At 35.6% G+C, this 18,512-nt stretch overlaps 3 protein-coding genes across 6 annotated transcripts in view; all 3 read right to left on the bottom strand.

Moving 5' to 3' along the window:
• Positions 1–1,017: 1,017 nt before the first annotated feature.
• Positions 1,018–4,169, bottom strand: LOC109106993 (transmembrane protein 236-like). Its single transcript, XM_019120258.2, has 4 exons — positions 3,533–4,169; positions 3,053–3,125; positions 1,954–2,077; positions 1,018–1,875 (listed from the first exon to the last, which is right to left on the bottom strand). The coding sequence occupies exons 1-4, from the start codon at positions 3,778–3,780 to the stop codon at positions 1,268–1,270; spliced, it is 1,053 nt and encodes a 350-aa protein (XP_018975803.1). The 5' UTR covers positions 3,781–4,169; the 3' UTR covers positions 1,018–1,267.
• A 981-nt stretch (positions 4,170–5,150) lies between these two features.
• stam (signal transducing adaptor molecule (SH3 domain and ITAM motif) 1) lies at positions 5,151–13,971 on the bottom strand. 2 transcript variants are annotated; one of them, XM_042718429.1, is made up of 15 exons: positions 13,935–13,971; positions 13,747–13,850; positions 11,801–11,886; positions 11,636–11,710; positions 11,414–11,509; positions 11,177–11,323; positions 10,241–10,331; positions 9,956–10,148; positions 9,547–9,641; positions 8,787–8,875; positions 8,470–8,557; positions 8,337–8,391; positions 8,007–8,160; positions 7,403–7,536; positions 5,151–6,767 (listed from the first exon to the last, which is right to left on the bottom strand). In XM_042718429.1, the coding sequence occupies exons 2-15, from the start codon at positions 13,784–13,786 to the stop codon at positions 6,560–6,562; spliced, it is 1,551 nt and encodes a 516-aa protein (XP_042574363.1). In that variant the 5' UTR covers positions 13,787–13,850; positions 13,935–13,971; the 3' UTR covers positions 5,151–6,559. The 2 variants fall into 2 exon arrangements, with proteins under 2 accessions (XP_042574363.1, XP_042574362.1); XM_042718428.1 differs by having other exon boundaries at positions 13,747–13,969.
• Positions 13,972–17,035: 3,064 nt separating this feature from the next.
• colec12 (collectin sub-family member 12) overlaps positions 17,036–18,512 on the bottom strand; it is a 30,594-nt gene continuing 29,117 nt past the window's right edge. For 2 of the 3 annotated variants that reach the window (XM_042718425.1, XM_042718427.1), the window contains 4 exons: positions 18,323–18,459; positions 18,024–18,133; positions 17,740–17,882; positions 17,036–17,658 (listed from right to left, as the gene is read on the bottom strand). In XM_042718425.1, coding sequence (XP_042574359.1) covers positions 17,618–17,658; positions 17,740–17,882; positions 18,024–18,133; positions 18,323–18,459 — 431 coding nt within the window. In that variant the 3' untranslated portion in view covers positions 17,036–17,617. The remainder of the gene's footprint in view (positions 17,659–17,739; positions 17,883–18,023; positions 18,134–18,322; positions 18,460–18,512) is intronic. The other variant, XM_042718426.1, reaches the window with a different exon arrangement.

Genomic DNA, 18,512 nt, shown 5'->3' with positions numbered 1-18,512 from the left:
AAAAATAAATTAACAGGACAGTACATGCTATTTTACTGCAAAATGCTGTAAAAATCGTATGTGTGTATGTGTATATATATATATATATATATATATATATATATATATATATATATATATATATATTTATTAAATTTTATATTTTATATATATTACATTTTATATTTTATATATATTACAATTTAAATTGACCTGTCAGATAACTGTGTGATCTGTATGAGCTCTGTCACATCTCACACTGTTATTGCTCTCAAGGTTACAAACACTTTACATGGTATCTGACAACAAGTGTGTCCATGTATAATGAAAAAAAATGATAGATGGAATTATAGCATTCAGCAGTATATGAGATTTGATGGAAGGGGATTTCTGAACATCATGGAAATTCAAAAGCTATATCTTATAATATGCATTATAGTTGAATCAAAGTATAACTGGTCAGGCTTTTTATAAAAAAGCAATCAGGTTTTACATTATGAGAACATGTCCTGGTATAAGATTAACTTGCATTATCTTAAGTCAGTATCAAATGTAGCTGCACTAAATCGTAATCTGAAATGAAATCGAACAATAAACATGTGCAACATCAGATGCTCTTAATAAATTGCTATATTTTTCAAATTTGAAAACATGACATTTGGCACAATGAATTAAAACACACTGTGATGCATAGAAAAACAACAAAACAGAAAGCCTTAATACATGTAATAATATACTCAAAATATTAACACAAACAGCATTTACACTACAAAAGTTTGGAATAATTAAGATTTTTTAACGTTTATGAAGAAAGTCTCTTATTCTCAACGAGCCTGCATTTATTTGATCAAAATACCATACAGTTATCATATTAGAATGATTTCTCAAAAATCACGTGACACTGAAGACTAGAGTAATGGCTGCTGAATATTCAGCATTACCATCAAATTAATAAGTTACATTTCAAAATGTATTAAAATATAAAAACAGTTATTTAAACTGTAATAATATGTCATAATATTACTGTATTTCTGCTGAAATAAATGCAGCCTCAGTGAGCATAATATACTTTTTTCAAAAACATTATTTTTTAATTATTTCAAACGTATTATACCAATATATTCTAAAATAAATATAAATAGAATGACTAAACATTTAGATGTCTGTGTATCATTTTGCCACCTATAAAATAAAAATCAAGAAATATACACATTTTTTCTGAACCCTAAATCGTATTTACAATCTACAACATATGAGCTGTAAATCTGTATGGATTTCCATAATGCCCTCAGAACATGCTTCCTCTGTTCAGCATTTTTAATTTAGTCATAAAGACAAAGTACATGAAAGATACCGCAGTGAAAATGTTCTTTAGTATGTACAGAATAGGGGTAACGTAACCGAAAACAGCCAACAGGCATATACGCACTACCAGGAAGGGCAAATCTTGGGAGAGAACACTTGATGAAGCCAGCAAAGGACTGTCTGGAGTTATAACAACACGCAGGATGGACAGATAAGCCAGTATGTATATGGGAAACACCCATGCTGAGTAATACACTGAATCAGTCCCAGCCACCCTCACCATTTCCACGGTGTCAAACCAAAACATGAAGGTGGCCACGAAGAGGTCATGCCGAGGGTCTCGAATCCAGACAAAGTGAAACGGACCTGAGTAAGAATGAGAGGAGTAGAGATATGCTGTGCTGCTGGTGCGAGAGGTGCCGCCATCTGCATCCCTCCAACGTCCCGATAGTGTCCCATTCCTGACCTGTGACCTTGGAGACGCATCGACGTCCCGTCCGTTAGCCTGCAGCTGTCCGGACACTGATGTTACCTGCTCCAAGTGAGTCAACACTGGGCCTGGCATCTCAAAATCCAACTCTAATCTGCTTGCTTTTTAAAAAAAAGAGGATAAAAATAGAGCACAAGTTAGACAGATAGATCATTTAATTGGACAAAATTATCTCTTACCCTGTCCCGTCAGGCGAAGAGGGCGAATTTTTTCCACTATGTCCACACAAATGAGGGAGAACAAGACGAGAGAGACAGGGAGCTCAGTGAAGCGGTCACACTTAACGCCAGCATCAACTTGAACCTGCACAACCATAAATAGACCAGAGGGTTGCTGAGAGAACAAAGAGTCATGAGCAAAAAGCCTTTTATCGTCCTCGAGAGAGAACTGAGGTGAAAGACTGAAAATGGCAGTTTTGGATGTATCACCAAAAACAAACTACACTAAAACTACTAAACTGGACCAATGTGAAGACTCATATCTTCACCAGTCAAAAACCATGAGAACCCTTTTCAAAACTGGTAATACATTGACAGCTGGCTGTAATACAGATCTATTCACATTCCACAGTCTATAATACCCCATCTTTGGGTTAATAGTAAATCTGCTGGTCTACAGTGAGTTACTGAGTACCTCAGAGAGAATCTGTTTACGAAAGGTTTCTGATGTCTTGATGAGCCCTATGGTTTTTATTACGTTTTTTTTTTATTACGGACTTTATTCTGAAAGTACGATTACAAATGATCAGTATATGGTATATATACATTCAAATGGATACATATTCAAAATTAAATGTTCTAAAAGAGTGTGAAGGGCCATTAGGAACCTTTTTTTTTTTAGTTTATTCTCAAATTTATTCTCTAGGTGTCAGGAAACCATCACCAGTTTTAATGAACCCAGTAAAATCAGTATGTTGATCTCAGGAACTTATAACGTTACACAACTCTTAAACCCTCTACACTCTTAAAAAAAAAGGATAAAAATGCAACAAAGTGATGCCATGGAACCACTTTTGGTTCCCTAAAAGTTAGCGTGAAGAACATTTTAAAAATCTAAACATTTTTTTTTTCTTTTTGTCTTCACTATAAAGAATCTTTTGTGCAATGGAGAAGTTCCATAGATGGTAAAGGTTCTTCATGGAACTATAGATGCCAATAAAGAATATTTATTTTTAAGAGTGTACTGTATATAATGGTTCTTGTTAGTAATATGGATTTTAATAATCATGAAGTGCTCAATCATATGGTAGTTTCCTAGTGAGATGGAATAATGCATTACCTTTGAGCTGGCTATGATTATAGAAAAGCATGGTAAAGTGCTGAGGATCACGTATGCAAGTGTAACAGGTCTCCTGCAGAAGAAATAAGGGTGTTTTCATTGAGGAACATGATTAGCATCGCAAACTAAGAAATATAGTTTAGAAATTAAAGAGCATAATTTTATATTAAATGGTCTTATAATGCAACTTGTGTTTATAGTTAGTTGATTATTACACTTCTAGACATTTCATTAGACATGCTTTAATTAATCTGAAAATATTTTAGTATTTTCTCATAGTTCTTCTATAGTTATATAGAATGATTTACATTGGGCAAAAAGGTGATTCTGAATGGTGTGCATTTGCAGTGACCAGTAACAAGACATGCATTTTCACTAATACGAAAATTCAAACTAACATTTTAATGCTGAATAATGAGAATTCATGGATCAACTACCCTTATAAAACAGTGGCAGCATAGAAAACGGTTTAGTACTCACCAGTTGGTCACTTCTGAGAAGCGCTGTGTCTTGAGGATGAAGTATTTCAAAGGAACCCACACAAACAGGGTTACAGATGCCACATAGGCCACCGAGGCTGCCACCACCAGCCAGTAGGCAGTGACACTAGACTTCACTATACGGATGACAGAAGCAAAGCGCTCCATTACTACAAACACAGGAATACAGAGACATGCGAACTGCAGAAGCTCAAAAAGGATGAGTTTGACAGTCTTTCCAGAGAGCATCTTGACAGTATGAGTTTTCAGTAAATTCCTCTATGATTGAGCCGTCACTGAATGCATCCAGTGCATCTCTCACAGCACTGAATAACTGAACGCTCTGGACTCTGTACACTGCGGCTGCTTACACTGCATTCTTACAGGTGCTCTTTTACTACCACAGTAAAAGTCACGATTCTATTTTTATGGAGTTACAAGAGCAAAAAGTGCCAGGAGCAAACTGAAACATAACAGTCATAATGACATGCACTGTAATGTTGCAACATCAAGAACATGTATTAATGGTGTTCTTAGCACAAAACGCAAGTCATTTTATTTTTCTTGCCTTATAGCATTTTGGTGAGGCTTGTAAACTGCAAAAAAAAAAGTTATTTTTATTTGGTATCTTTCTTTTTTTTTAGTAAGACTCCCTTAAAGATAAATTTACTAAATGAACATAGTATTTTTTATACTGTATGTGTGTGAGCACATTTTTTCTCAACAAATTGCAAGTACACTACCATTGGTTGGGAGTCAGTATTATTTTGGATTTTTGAAATAAGTTTTTTTATGGTCACCAAGGCTGAATTTATTTGATTAAAAACACATTAAAACAGTAAAATTGCAAAATTGTATAAATTATAAAATATAAAACAAATTGTTTTCTATTTTAATATATATAAAAATGTAGTTTATGACAAAACTGAATTTTCAGTAGCTATACTCAAGTCTTCAGTCACATCATCCTTCAAAAATTATTCTAATATGATTATTTGCTGCTCAAAAAACATTTCTTACTATTATTAATGTTGAAAACAGCTATGCTGCTTAACTTTTTTGAGTTTTAGTTTTTTCCAAGTCTGAGTTTTTTTTATTGTTTCAATTATGCAATAAATAAAAAGTTCAAAAGAACAGCATTTATTTAAAATGTTTTTCTTTTTTTACATAAACTGTCATCTTTGATTAATTTAATGCATCCCTGCTAATAAAAGTACTGATTTCTTGAAAAAAAAAAAAAAAAAACATTCTGACCACAAACACTTGAGTGGTAGCGTATATTATTTTGAAGTTGAAAAATTCTTCTCTTTAATAAAACTTGTTTGTACTTGTTTGATGTATTATTAAAACTGTATTATTTTGCTGTTGTTATTAATAATAATAGTAACCAATTACCAAGTCTATTTTGTCTGGCTAAATTTGCATACCTGCAGCATTTTGAATTTTATTTTTTTTTATTAACATTTTTACAGTGAAACTACTAATACCACACTAATTGTTCAAACTTTTGCACTACAAATAAAATTACAATACAATAAGCCATCAATAATCCAACTAAAACACCTCCTCTGGTCTACCTGAGCAAAGCGATGCATAAACATGAGACACAACGTGTGCTGTACATTTGGCCTAGTTTTATTGTGAATGCTAATAATTAAGATGATTAAAATAGTACATACAAACAACGGGGTACATAGAACTGATACACCAAAAACAGTCATTTTCCCTGTGGATAATGTTGACGTAAGGATTATCATCTCCGTGTGCAAATGCTAAGGTGTTACATTAGAACTGGCCCATGGTCCCAATTTCCCAGAATGTTCTCTATGAAACGTCAACAACTACTCCGATAACACTGGAGCTACACAGAGACAGAGATGTGGGGTACTGCCTTGGTTTAGAGTAGGAGATGCAAATGAACGGATGGAGTCTGCTCTCTTTAGTGTCAGTCTCAGCCCTGGCCAGGACTTATGAAAATAAGAGGTTAGTTCAATCATTCCACGAGCTACAGATCATTTATACATGATCATTCATTCCCAGGGGATACAGAGAGTTTCAAAAAAAATCCAAGCCAAGTATCTCTGTCGCTTATTTTGAAACAGTTATGGAAAAGGGTTTGAGTGCAGGGTTAATGCCATTCGGGTTCTACTTCGAGGGTGGAGGAAACATATGCTTTAAGTGGACACATCTGAAATGAGGGTAATGAAAAGGGTCAATTAAAAGTGCATGGTGTGGAGCAGCATTACTCCTCAACTTCCCATGTGCCCTTTCTACAGAAGAAGCAGCTGCTTTGAACGTTACGCTCTAAAGACAGAAGTGAGCTCTTGTATATACACATCTGCACACAGGCAGAATATTACATCCTTCTATTAAAGTACTGTCAATTAAAACAGCAAAACGACAATCAAAATATAAATAAAATGCACTAAAAACATCTGATCTTGTTAACACTGAAAATTGAGCTTAAAGACATTGGGGTGATGAGTCACTGTCAAGACAATGGTAGTGTTTCGCTACATGGTTCTGGAGGAGAGGCGAGATGACTTGAGGGCCTGAACATGCTCTCTCTCTCGCACACACACACACTCATTGTGATGAGAAATTAAAATGATGACATAATCTCCCCTTCAGGACCTGTTGTGACGAACACTGGACTATTGGGACCTACAATGGTACGGAAACGTATGTACAACACAAGCATGCTGTGTGTTTTCCTGTAAGAAATGTCCAGTTAATTATTACTATAATGACGCTGCCAAATAAACCATATAACTTAGCGTTCCCCATCACCTTCAACAAAATGTTCTTATAAAAGAGACCAAAGAAGTATAAGATGGATCAGAACCGCTCTGAGATAACACCACCGGTTAGTAGTCAACAATCGGCACAACCTTTTCATGATCAGAATCGGTGTTTGTTTGTAGTGTCTTAAAGAAAAGGAGGAGATATCTTTGTGTGAGCTGAATGCTCCTTGTTTCTGACTGTAAGTGTGTGTGTATGTGTGTGTTTGTCTGAGTCTCTAGGGGTCCTATAAGAGGGCTTTCTCAGGGTAAGGGGTCTGTTGGTTGCCTGCAGCAGCAGGGAGGCTCTGGGTGGAGGGCATGCTGTAGCCGGGGGTCTGGCTCATGGCCACTGGAGCGCCGGCTGGGGTCTGGTAGGACTGGACATCAGCTGGAGGCATGCTGCCAGGGGTCGGGCTGTAGACTGGAGGCTGGCCCATGTACATGTGGACATCACTGAGTAACAGATCAAATAATGAATGCATTTATTTAAACATAATTATACAAATATTATAATAATAATTATTATCAATATCATCACCACCACCAGTAATACATTCATAATAACAATAATAGTTATTGTTCAATAAATTATAAAGCCTTATTTTTATTATTTTTATTTTATTAAGATTATTTTATCTAGTCATACAAACATTATTATTATTAATAATAATAATAATAATAATGCATACTGCTTCTTATTTTTATTATAGTCAACTTAAAGAACTTGTTTTATTATTAATAATATCAACAAAATATTAAATATTTTATCTAATTATGCTAAAACATTAAAATGATGGCATCAATACATTATTATTATAAATTTGATAACTTATTTATTATTATTATCATCATCATCAATATTGTCATTATCAGTGAACTGATACAACTTGTGTTTTATTCATTATCAATAATTTAAGTAATGAATTGCTTATAATAAATTATTATATTTTTATAATATAACTACTATAATAATAACTACTACTTCTACCACTACTATTAATAATAATACTGATAACAACAAAAATCATACTAATTTTTTTTAAATATACAAATTATTTTATTTGTGTAATATGGTAAAGTGTGATTACCTGGGAGCTGGCTGCCCGGCCATTGCTGTTCCTGTTTGGTTCATTGCAGAGAGCTGCTCCATTGGAACATTGTATCCCTGTACTGTTGTGCTGCCCATTGCATACTGCCCTCCAGTGGACTGGCCAGGGTACACCTGAAAATAAAACGGAGACATATCCTAATATATCACTACCAAAACAATTAACAACAAACAGCCATAATAGCAGTTTAAATCATATCAAGCAAACGAACAACATACACACTTTGAACATTTTTGACCCTGGACCACAAAACCAGTCATAAGGGTCAATTTTTCGAGATACATAATCTGAAAGCTGAAATCTAAATCTAAATATTGAGAAAATCGCCTTTAAAGTTATCCAAATTAAGTTATTAGCAATGCATATTACTAATCAAAAATTAAGTTTTAATATATTTACAGTAGGAAATTTACAAAATATCTTCATTGAACATGATCTTAACTAAATAATCTAATGATTTTTGGCATAAAAGAAAAATCTATAATTTTGACCTACACAATGCATTTTTGGCTATTGCTACAAATATACCCCAGCAACTTAAGACTGGTTTTGTGCTCCAGGGTCACATTTGTCAGACTCTCACCTGTTGGGAAGCATTTGGGGTCTGCTGCATGTAGTATTGCTGGCTCTGTAGTTTGGCATACATAGCGTATACTGGGTCTTCATTCATTAGATTAGCATAGAGAGACAGCGCTTCCATGACCTTCACGTTCAGTTCGGACAGCTCTGAGTGTTTTCTGAAAACAAACACGGCACATTTATTACATATGAGATCTATGAGGAATGAAGTGTGCATTTGTCTCATTGGATTTCATTCACTAAAAATAATTGGAGGTTTCTTTAATTGCTTTTCTAGATTTATTGAAGGCTGGATTTGCATTAAATTCATTTTTAGATGGGACTTTTTGAATACCTGTCAGTGTCCTCCAACTTCTGATCAATGAGAGGACCCATCTGGTTGCAAGCAGCTAATTGGGAGAAGAGGAACCACTATGAATCAATCTTTTCAACACAGAACCAACATACGGATCCGGTTTTAGACTCACCCTCCAACTGCAGGAGTTCACAGGTGTCTGACTGGTCATCTGTTGGATCTGCACTCTGGATCATCTGAAGCAGCTGGTCCATTTTCTCCTGCAGAACATTACAAAGACATTACAAACTAGACTGCATGACACTTTCTTGAGAGCTGCTATGACCAATTCGAATACAGTTCTCCACAGAGAGCATCTGATGTCTTTGAAGGGACAGAGTGAATAGTGGATCATTCATTTCACTATGCAATTTCATGTGCTTTGTAGTGGTAAGGGGTGTGTATGAGAGAAATACAGTGGCAAATAGTGTGAGAAATATGAAGCCTCACCTCATCGATGTAGACAGGCTCTGGCTCCGGTTCAATCGTCTCTACCTGGACTTCTTCACTGAACTGCACGGTCTTCTTCTCTGTTTTCACTAAGGATAGAAAAATATTAAAGATGATCTAATAATGTAATAAGCAGAGAACAGAAATCCGAAGGATATTGTTGTGACAATGCACACTGGGCTCCAAAAGTCAGAGACCACACTGAAAATATGGGATTCAAAATAATTGAAGGAGCAAAAACTGACATTGGGAAGATTTTGGTTTTGAAAGACAAGAATTTTGTAACATTGATCATGTGAATTCCTTTTTATAGCTCAAGATGCTCTTTGGATCATTCTCCAGTCATGCTGGCATGATTGCTTGGCATGATGAAGCAAAATAATGACATATAAAATATTGAAATTGATCTTATATGGAAAATCATAAAAATGCAGATAATAATAATAAAAAAAAAAAAAAAAAAAAAATATTTGAAAAACATTCCCCAGTGGTCTCTGATGTCTTTGGACATTTCTCCAGTCTTAAGTGTCACATGATACTTCAGAAATCAATCCAATATGCTGATTAACTGCTCAAGTTACGTTTATTATAACCATGTTTGAAAAGAAAAGAAAAAAAAAAAAAAAAAAAAAAAAAACTTTAAAATGGAGTGGTAGAGTTAAAATAGAAAAACTATTAGAAAATATTGTGAAACAGGAAGAGACTTTAAGGGGCTGCAGACCGTCAGGTGGAAAAGAGTAGATGTGACAGCTTTACTTACTCATCTCAGGCTCTGCTGTCAGGTCCGCTGTCACAAAGTTTGACGGAAAAAGCCCAACACCCTGATACGTCTCACCCTTCCACCAATTAGGGTCACTGTGAGAGAAGAGATGCTTAAGCCACCTCCCGCTAACGGTCATTTTAAATAAAAGAAACTCTTTGGCTGTGTTTGGAATCATTCATTCAATCTCTAAAGAGATCTGAATGTCTACTAACCTCCTCACACAACTTCTGTTTCATAGTCATCATGTGCTTGTAGCTAAGCAACCAAACTGACCAAAGTGGAAACAAGCCTTCCAAACAGAACAAAAATGACCAATGTGTAGTGAATATCATATGAAGGGAATGATTTCAAACACAGCCTGTGAGTGAAATTCATTGTGACCATCACTGAACAGAACCAGACTCACCTGTCATCCAGGATGGTGATGATCTCGCCTGATTTAAAGGTGAGCTCGTTGTCCTCGGCTGCCTCAAAGTCATAGATGGCCCTGACCTTTCTGCCTTCAGCCTTGTGAGATGTGAGGAGGCTGCTGGTGCTCGGGTAGAGGCCAGACAGAGAGACCTGCGGCTGCCGCTGGTCCTTCAGAGACAGTTCGATCGCTGAGAAAGGGACAGAGAGAGACGGACAGAGATTACCTCTCTTTCTTCAAGACAATTCATTGTAGACCTTATCATTACAGATTTGCATCCACCTTTAGCAATGTCTTCTTCTTCTTTCTTGTTTGTTGATGTTGCAGGGTCTTTAGCTACCAGGGCAGGACTGGCTTTAGCTTGTTCTGCTGCCTGAACAAATAAAGTTAAACATCTCATTACTCAAACAATATCATACACATATTTTCACCTTATAAAAGAATCACTCAACAGAACAACACAAGTTAACATATAGGCTAATCAACACTCAATATATTATACAGTCTGCATATAATATAATAGAAAAAAGGAAATGAAAAGCAAATTGAAAAAGAGAGAGTGAAAGAATAAAATGATAAGAATAACAGCCACATATATTTATTATATAGAAATCTATCCGTTCAAAAGTTTGGCGTTAGTAAGATTTTTAAAACAATTATAACAGAAGACATATGCTTATGAAGCATTTACATAAACAGTAAAACAGTAATATTATATCTCAAAATTACAGTTTTCTACTTAAAACACTTTACTTTTAAGGTCCGATTCTCGCTATTAACAAACCATTAACTATGACTTTTACCTCATTAAACTCCGAATTTGCTGCTTATAGTTAATAAGGTAGTTGTTAAGTTAAGGTATCGGGGATTAGGGATGTAGAACATGTTCATGCAGAATATGTGCTTTATAAATACTAATAAACAGCCAATATGTATTAATTTCATTTACTAGTAAAAATTAATAAATTAAAAAAAATCTTACTGACCCCAAACTTTTGAACTCAGTGTGAGGCAGATTGCTTTCTTTTAAACTTTCCTTTAATATCATGTTGTGCATGTTTTATGCGCTGAATTCTGAGATTTGGCCTTTAAACTGAAACTGCACTCCTGACACACATTTAATACCCTGCATACTTATTATATAAACAACTACGGCATTTTACAGAATCCAGTGAACAGGCAGATCTGTGCAGTGTGGAGCTGGATCGGGCTGCTCACCTGAGAGCCCACGGCAGGGAAGACGACGCCCTGTTCTCTGAGGTTCTTGATCATGGCCGATATGAGACTGAGCTGGGGGTCATTACGGAAATCCTCAGCCCATTCCACCATCAGAGCCTTCAGCTTCTCACACACTTTTGGGTGACCTTGAGAAGAAAAGACAAAACATCACTCTTTTACTGCTGGACTAAACAATTGAAGCATGCAGTATTTCTACAAACAAAATGAAAAACATACCTTGTTTAGCACGTTGCTAACTTCACTAGCAAATTCCCTGGAGCAAACCTCTAAATGGAATATTTTTCCACAGTTTGACACACACGCACCTAGAAGCTATGGAGGAGAAAACACTCATTTGATTCTCGATAGCTCATTAATGTCTTCTGATGTTTGCACTCTTGAGATTGAAGCATGTTTTCTCCTCATCCAGTAGAAAGCATTAAGAATCATTTGCCTTACCGTCAATGCTTGCATGGCAACATGCGGATCCTTGTGATTCACTCTCCTCATTATAGATCGCAGACATTCTTTAGGCTTCAGAAGACAAGCAATAACGTTTAACCTTTTAAACACCCATTCATCTAAAAGACACTCTTAAAAAAATCCAGAACGCTCATTCACTAACCCAGTGCGAGACTGTCCAATCTTGTCACAAATGTCCAAAATGAGGCCCCAGTCCTCAGCTGTGTTCATCTCACTTGTCGCTTTCTCTGCAAAAGAACAGTTACTCAAATATTTATCCCTCATAATGATAAATGTTTCCTGTGATTTTGATTTCTTGAGATTCTTCCTGTGATTCAGTGGCATAACATTCATTTGCAAATTAATGAATGTGTATTATTAGGTGTAACAGGGACTGTTACCAGAGTCAGAAATTAGCCAGTGCCTCCGAAAGGGGAAAAAAAGCCCAGATATTTTAAATGTGATGCCAAAAAAGCCCCAGGTTATACAGCAATAATAATGGGTTATAGTTAGGATATATCTATAAAATTTAGGGAAGGTAAGACTTTTGTTAATGTTTTGAAAGTCTCATTATCATCAAGGCTGAATTTATGTATTTAACAAAAATAGAGTAAAAAATTAAATAAAAACATTTCAATTTTGTGCTCAAGAAAAATTTCTTATTATCAATAATGAAAGTGATGTTTAATATTTTGTGGGAACTGATACAAAGTTCAAAATAATTTATTTAAAATACAAAATCATTTATAACATTATAAGTCTTTACTGTCATTTTTCAATCAATTTAATTCATCCTTGCTGAATAAAAGTATTAAGTAAAAAATAATAATAATAATAATCTTACTGACCCCAAACTTTGAATGGTAGTGTATATGCCAGATATATGTTTCCATTACATTTAAGAATGTGGCTTTGTTTAGAAACCTCTCTTATTTAATTTTTTTTTTCAACCAGATTGTTAATCATGCCACTATATATATATATATATATATATATATATATATATATATATATATATATATATATATATATATGAATCTATATTTACAGCAACTTTTATTACTTTACTTTGATGTGCATTCAAATTTACAATTCCAGCCCTGGCAGCAAATATTTCCCACAACAAAAAAAGTTAATTTATGACAGAAAGCAATTACCCTGTTTACAGAAGATTAACCAATGACCTACATTTGTTGTGAGATTCTGTTTATCTAGCAAGCTGTCAAATAGAGGACAGAGGTCAGCCAAAACAAAAACACACTGGCTGTGTTCTAGTACAGAAACACTCCTACAAAACATTTATAATAAACAAAACCGGCTAGGAGACTAATTCTTCTATGCCATCAGACCAGCTCAATGACATCTGCAGCTACTGTACATCACTCCAGCAGTCACTGCCAAAATCGGACATTGCCCACATCTGCAATGTCTGAACATATTCTGATCAACTCAAACTAACCCTTAAGCTAAATTTCACGCCCTTCCTAAAATGCATTTATATTATAACCGCACAGGCTGGTTGCTCCAGCAAAACTATTATCAGCAGGCTCATAATACAATAATGATACAGACAACACAACACAACACTGTAATCTTAATAAAGACCTATTATAAAGAATACAGTCGTGCAGTTGAAATAACCTCAGTCAGCAAAACAAACACGTCTAATAATATATAAAAGGAGCAGCTGGGGACATTTGCAGCGTCACCGTGTGAGGATGAATTAAACCAAGAAGAGTGAGATGGCTCAAATCATCTGAAGTGGACTGCAAAGTGTCTGTTTTTACTCAATAGTGCACTGTCAGTGCCACACAATGAGATTTTGCTCGCTAGTCGGTCACAGCTTCTTTAGCTATAAACTTGGCTAGCCATCAAGCTAATAACATGTTAAGCTGTGAAACTGTTGTCATTAATGCCTACGTTAAAAAATGCGCGTTTAAACCACTAATGGGAATTATTTAATCAATGGAATGCCATTGCGAAATTCTCATAAATAGTTCTAGTGATATCGAAAAGAAACAAAAAGCCGCTGGGTTGCTATGAACAACAAAAGACACAGATGAGCTCCCGTTAGCTCGCCTGCTAACTGCATGACATCTCAAACTTACCAACATCTTGATCAAAGGGATTTGACGTGAAGAGAGGCATGGCCGAGATATACACGCGACGAAATCTAAGCTCGATCCTCTTCTTGTTCGTCTCCCTGTCAGCACTTGGTTAAAAGTGAATTAATAAACATAATAAAATAGAAACTACACTTAGTGTTGCTGATGGGAACCCCTCCTCAGTTACTTACTCGCAGCTCTACCGCGGTGCATTCTGGGTAACAGAGCTATTGCTGGAGTGTGAACATACCACACAGTTAAAGCATACAAACAGCTGGGCATATGGAAATAAATATGTGCGGGATGTGAACGAGATGTTTGTTATTCGACACTGGAATCTGTTAATCGGATAGTGTAAATGATGACTTTGTGAAGGTTAGGGAAAATACAGCTAATAAATCATATGACTCGATCACATGGTAGACCCTATCTGACTCAGCAGTCACGAGATGATGTGAACATTTTTTTTTTATTATTGGACGCTTAGTTATTAATATTAATATTAAACTGTGACTTTTATGATAGGGAAGATCAGTTGTCAAGAACTATATAAGAGTTTGAGGAAAAATTGCAATAAAAAATGTGTCTTCTCTGGCAGGGGTTTTGTATGTTGGTTAAAAAAAATGGATAATTCAAAAATTCTGAAATCATCATATTTTGACATTATTTTTGGGTAAACAAGTAAATAATAATCAATAAATAAACAAGTAAAGACAATAAAATCACACTGACCTATCTGACAAGGGGTTTTCCATAAATTTTAAGCATACATTATAAAATTTCAATATATACATATTTAATATGTATATGATGTAAATTATTTTAAAATGTTTTATAATTTATTTACAAAATATAAAGTGTTTAATCTGTTATGGTCACTAAGGCTTATTTGACCAAAATACAACTTAAAACAGTAATATTTTGAAATATTCTTAATTTAAAATACTATTTTCTTCTTTTAATATATTGTATAGTATATTTATAGTAAGATATAATTATATTATATTTTAAATATATTGTATATTAATAATACATTTATAATATTATATTTAATATACACTTACCGGCCACTTTATTAGGTACACCTATTAAATTGCTTGCGGTAAAACAAATTACTAAAATTATCAGCCAATCACATGGCAGCAACTCAATGCATTAAGGCATCTACATGTGGTGAAGACAAATTGCAGAAGTTCAAACAGAGCATCAGAATGGGGAAGAAACGGGATTTCTTTGAACGTGGAATGGTTAGTGGTGCTAGACGGGCTGGTCTGAGTATTTCAAAAACTGCTGATCTTCTGGGATTTTCGCGCACAACCATCTCTAGGATTTACAGAGAATGGTCCGAAAAAGAGAAAATATCCATTGAGCGGCAGTTGTGTGGACGAAAATGCCTTGTTAATGTCAGAGGTCAGGGGAGAATGGGCAGACTGGTTAGAGATGATAGAAAGGCAACAGTAACTCAAATAACCACTCGTTCCAACCAAGGTATGCAGAATATCATCTCTGAACACACAACACGTCGAACCCTGAAGCAAATGGGCTCAAGCAGCAGAAGACCACACCGGGTGCCGCTCCTCTCAGCTAAGAACAGGAAACAGAGGCTACAATTCGCACAGGCTCAACAAAATTGGACAATAGAAAATTGGAAAAATGTTGCCTGGTCTGATGATTCTCGATTTCTGCTGCAACATTCAGATGGCAGGGTCAGAATTTGGCATAAAGAACATGAAAGCATGGATCCATCCTGCCTTGTCTCAACAGTTCAGGCTGCTGGTGGTGGTGTAATGGTGTGGGGGATGTTTTCTTGGCACACTTTGGGCCCCTTAGTACCATTTGAGCATCGTTTAAACGCCACAGCCTACCTGAGTATTGTTGCTGACCATGTCCATCCCTTTATGACTACAGTGTACCCATCTTCTGATCAGGGGCGTTGCGCAAGATCCCGGGCCCTATGCATAGGCAGTCCTGATGCGCCCAATCCCCATCCCCCATCCCCCCTTGAAAATATCCAGATAAAATAAAATATATTCCAGACTTTTCAAGGGCCCTCTCTTCCTTTGGGGCCCTGGTAATCAGTACTGGTTTTACCCCCAGTCCGACGCACCTGCTTCTGATGGCTACTTCCAGCAGGATAATGCACCATGTCACAAAGCTCAAATCATCTCAGACTGGTTTCTTGAACATGACAATGAGTTCACTTTACTCAAATGGCCTCCACAGTCACCAGATCTCAATCCAGTAGAGCAGCTTTGGGATGTGGTGGAATGGGAGATTCACATCATGGATATGTAGCTGACAAATCTGCAGCAACTGCTTGATACTATCATGTCATTTTAGACCAAAATCTCTGAAGAATGTTTCCAACACCTTATTGAATCTATGCCACGAAGAATTAAGGCAGTTCTGAAGGCAAAAGGGGGTCAAACCCGGTACTAGCAAGGTGTACCTAATAAAGTGGCCAGTGAGTGTACAGTATATTTTTAAATGTTATTTATTCCTGTGATAATAACAAAATAATAATATGTTTATAAATAAATGTAATATATAATGTTTCTTGAGTACCAAATCAGCATACTTTCTAAAGTGATCCATCAAAAGAATAAATTACATTTTAAAATAAATTCAAATAGAAAGCAGTTATTTCAAATTGTACAAATATTTCTTAACATTGCTGTTTTTACTGTATTTTTGATCAAATAAACACAGCCTTGGTGAGCATAAGAAACTTTTTTGTTTTTTAACATTTTAAAATCATAATGTATCATAATTAGGGTGGCCATATGTGCTGTTTAAACGGGAAACGTCCTGGCCAGGATTATAATATTGCCTAAAACATCCAAAGTAGTTTAAACGATAACATGCAAGTATTATACATAATCGACCAAATGTGGGGCTGCGCGTGAGAAGGTTAGATCGCCAGAGAACGATCAAAAAAGACACCAAAGTAGGCGCGAGAGCGATTCTCAAAGCATAAGGAGCTGTCTGCTCTGCTCTCTATAGCTTTCATGAATGTCTCACAGCGATCTACCTGCACAAAGCAAACAGCCAAAACTTGGATATTTTAGGCAATATAGAAATCCTGACAAGGACGCGTCCCGTAAAAATGGCACGTGTGGTCAGCCTAATCATTTTGACAAGTACTGTATATAGTTGCAAAATCGAATCAACAGACAAATACACTGGCAAGTCATTCTAATTAAAGCAGCTACAATTGATGTTGCATTATTGTGTTACATATCGGACATTCCACAATGAAACATTTATCAAAAGGATTTCAACATAAAGCATATTGAAAAATACCAACTATATTTTATTTCAGATAAAAACATGGTCTTTGATGATAACTACATACATGTACATGTATTCAAATACACAACTATTTTATACATAGCTACTGCATAATAAAGATTTATTCATAAAATCACATTAATGATGTCCAAGATGTAAGATGTAAAACTTTGGTGTGAACAAATTTTGGATTATAGTCATTAAAACATATCAACATATTAATTGTAGCTTTATGGTTGGCTATTAAAAGCTTTATTTTAATTAAAGCAGCTACAAAGCTTTATTGTATTGCACTGGAATAATGTGGCATCAGCTTTGTTAATGACACAGGTAAAACAGGTATTTACAATCACATGATTACAATACATTACAGCGTTTTCACTTATCTAAACATTAACGTGACTGGTGATCAGTGTATTGTATAGTTTGCAGTCTTCGATGACATTTACTTTTGTGTCCATCACATGTGGCTCTCAGGGCAAAGCGATCGTTCGTGCTTTATGAGAGGAAACTGTGACGGAAGTCTTCTGAACTGTCTCTGTGATTGTCTTATCCAATATTCTCTGTTCATTCACAACAGGTGCTATAAAACTGGAACTTTGGCTGTGAATAATGGAGAAAAGACTGCAATGAATGAAATGAACTCAACTCTTTTCAACCAAAAGAAGCTAAAAATGTATGCAAGAAAGAAGAATTGTAACTTACATTCATTTGTTCGTTCACAAATGAAAGCAATGCGTTCAGTGCAGAAAAAGTCATTCCAACTGGCCCCGTGTATTAACCCGGCACAGTCCTCCCCAGCTTCGTGACCATGGCTCCAGTTATCAGGCTGTCCAGGCTTCCATTTCCTTTCAATTAAAATCAGACAAGACTAATGGGGAATGTTTCCTCACATTGCCATCTCCTCATTATATTACTGAGGAGCCTCAAGATAATGGAACAAATGTTATGCACTGGATATGTATTATACATTTTAGTTATTCACTCACGTATAGTTGGGCAGGCTCCCGTCCACCCATCTCCAGATGTTTTCCTCAGCGCTGTCAGTGAGGCCCAGCCAAAAGAAGCCCTTTCCAGAAATCTGCCTCTTTATCCATAGCTGTGATAGATAATAAAGTAGGCATTGTGTAACATTTATAGGGTAATGTTAGGTTTAAAACTCAAGAGTTCTAACACTGCAAGATGCCCACAAGGCTATCGGTGATGACACACTGCAAGCTGTTTTAATATAGTTAATTCTGTTTATTTAAGATGCATTACATGTTTGAGAATAGTATCCAGGATTTACCTGCTCGTCTTCATCATTGATAATCAGCATAGTTGAAGTCTTGTTGCTGCAACTTTCCATCGTTTCATTAAAGTTCAAACTCTCTGTTGAGAAGTAGTAACATGTGTCTCTGAAGCTCTTCCACTGAGGTGGGCACCCTAAGATGATAAAAGGAAAAAAAGGAAAAAAAAAACATTAAACATTATCAGAC

Source organism: Cyprinus carpio, chromosome B2 (genome assembly GCF_018340385.1).
Source record: "Cyprinus carpio isolate SPL01 chromosome B2, ASM1834038v1, whole genome shotgun sequence".
In the NCBI taxonomy this organism is placed as follows: Eukaryota; Metazoa; Chordata; class Actinopteri; order Cypriniformes; family Cyprinidae; genus Cyprinus; species Cyprinus carpio.
Note: the sequence above shows the minus strand (reverse complement) of the source record. Positions and strands in the feature narration are given on the sequence as shown.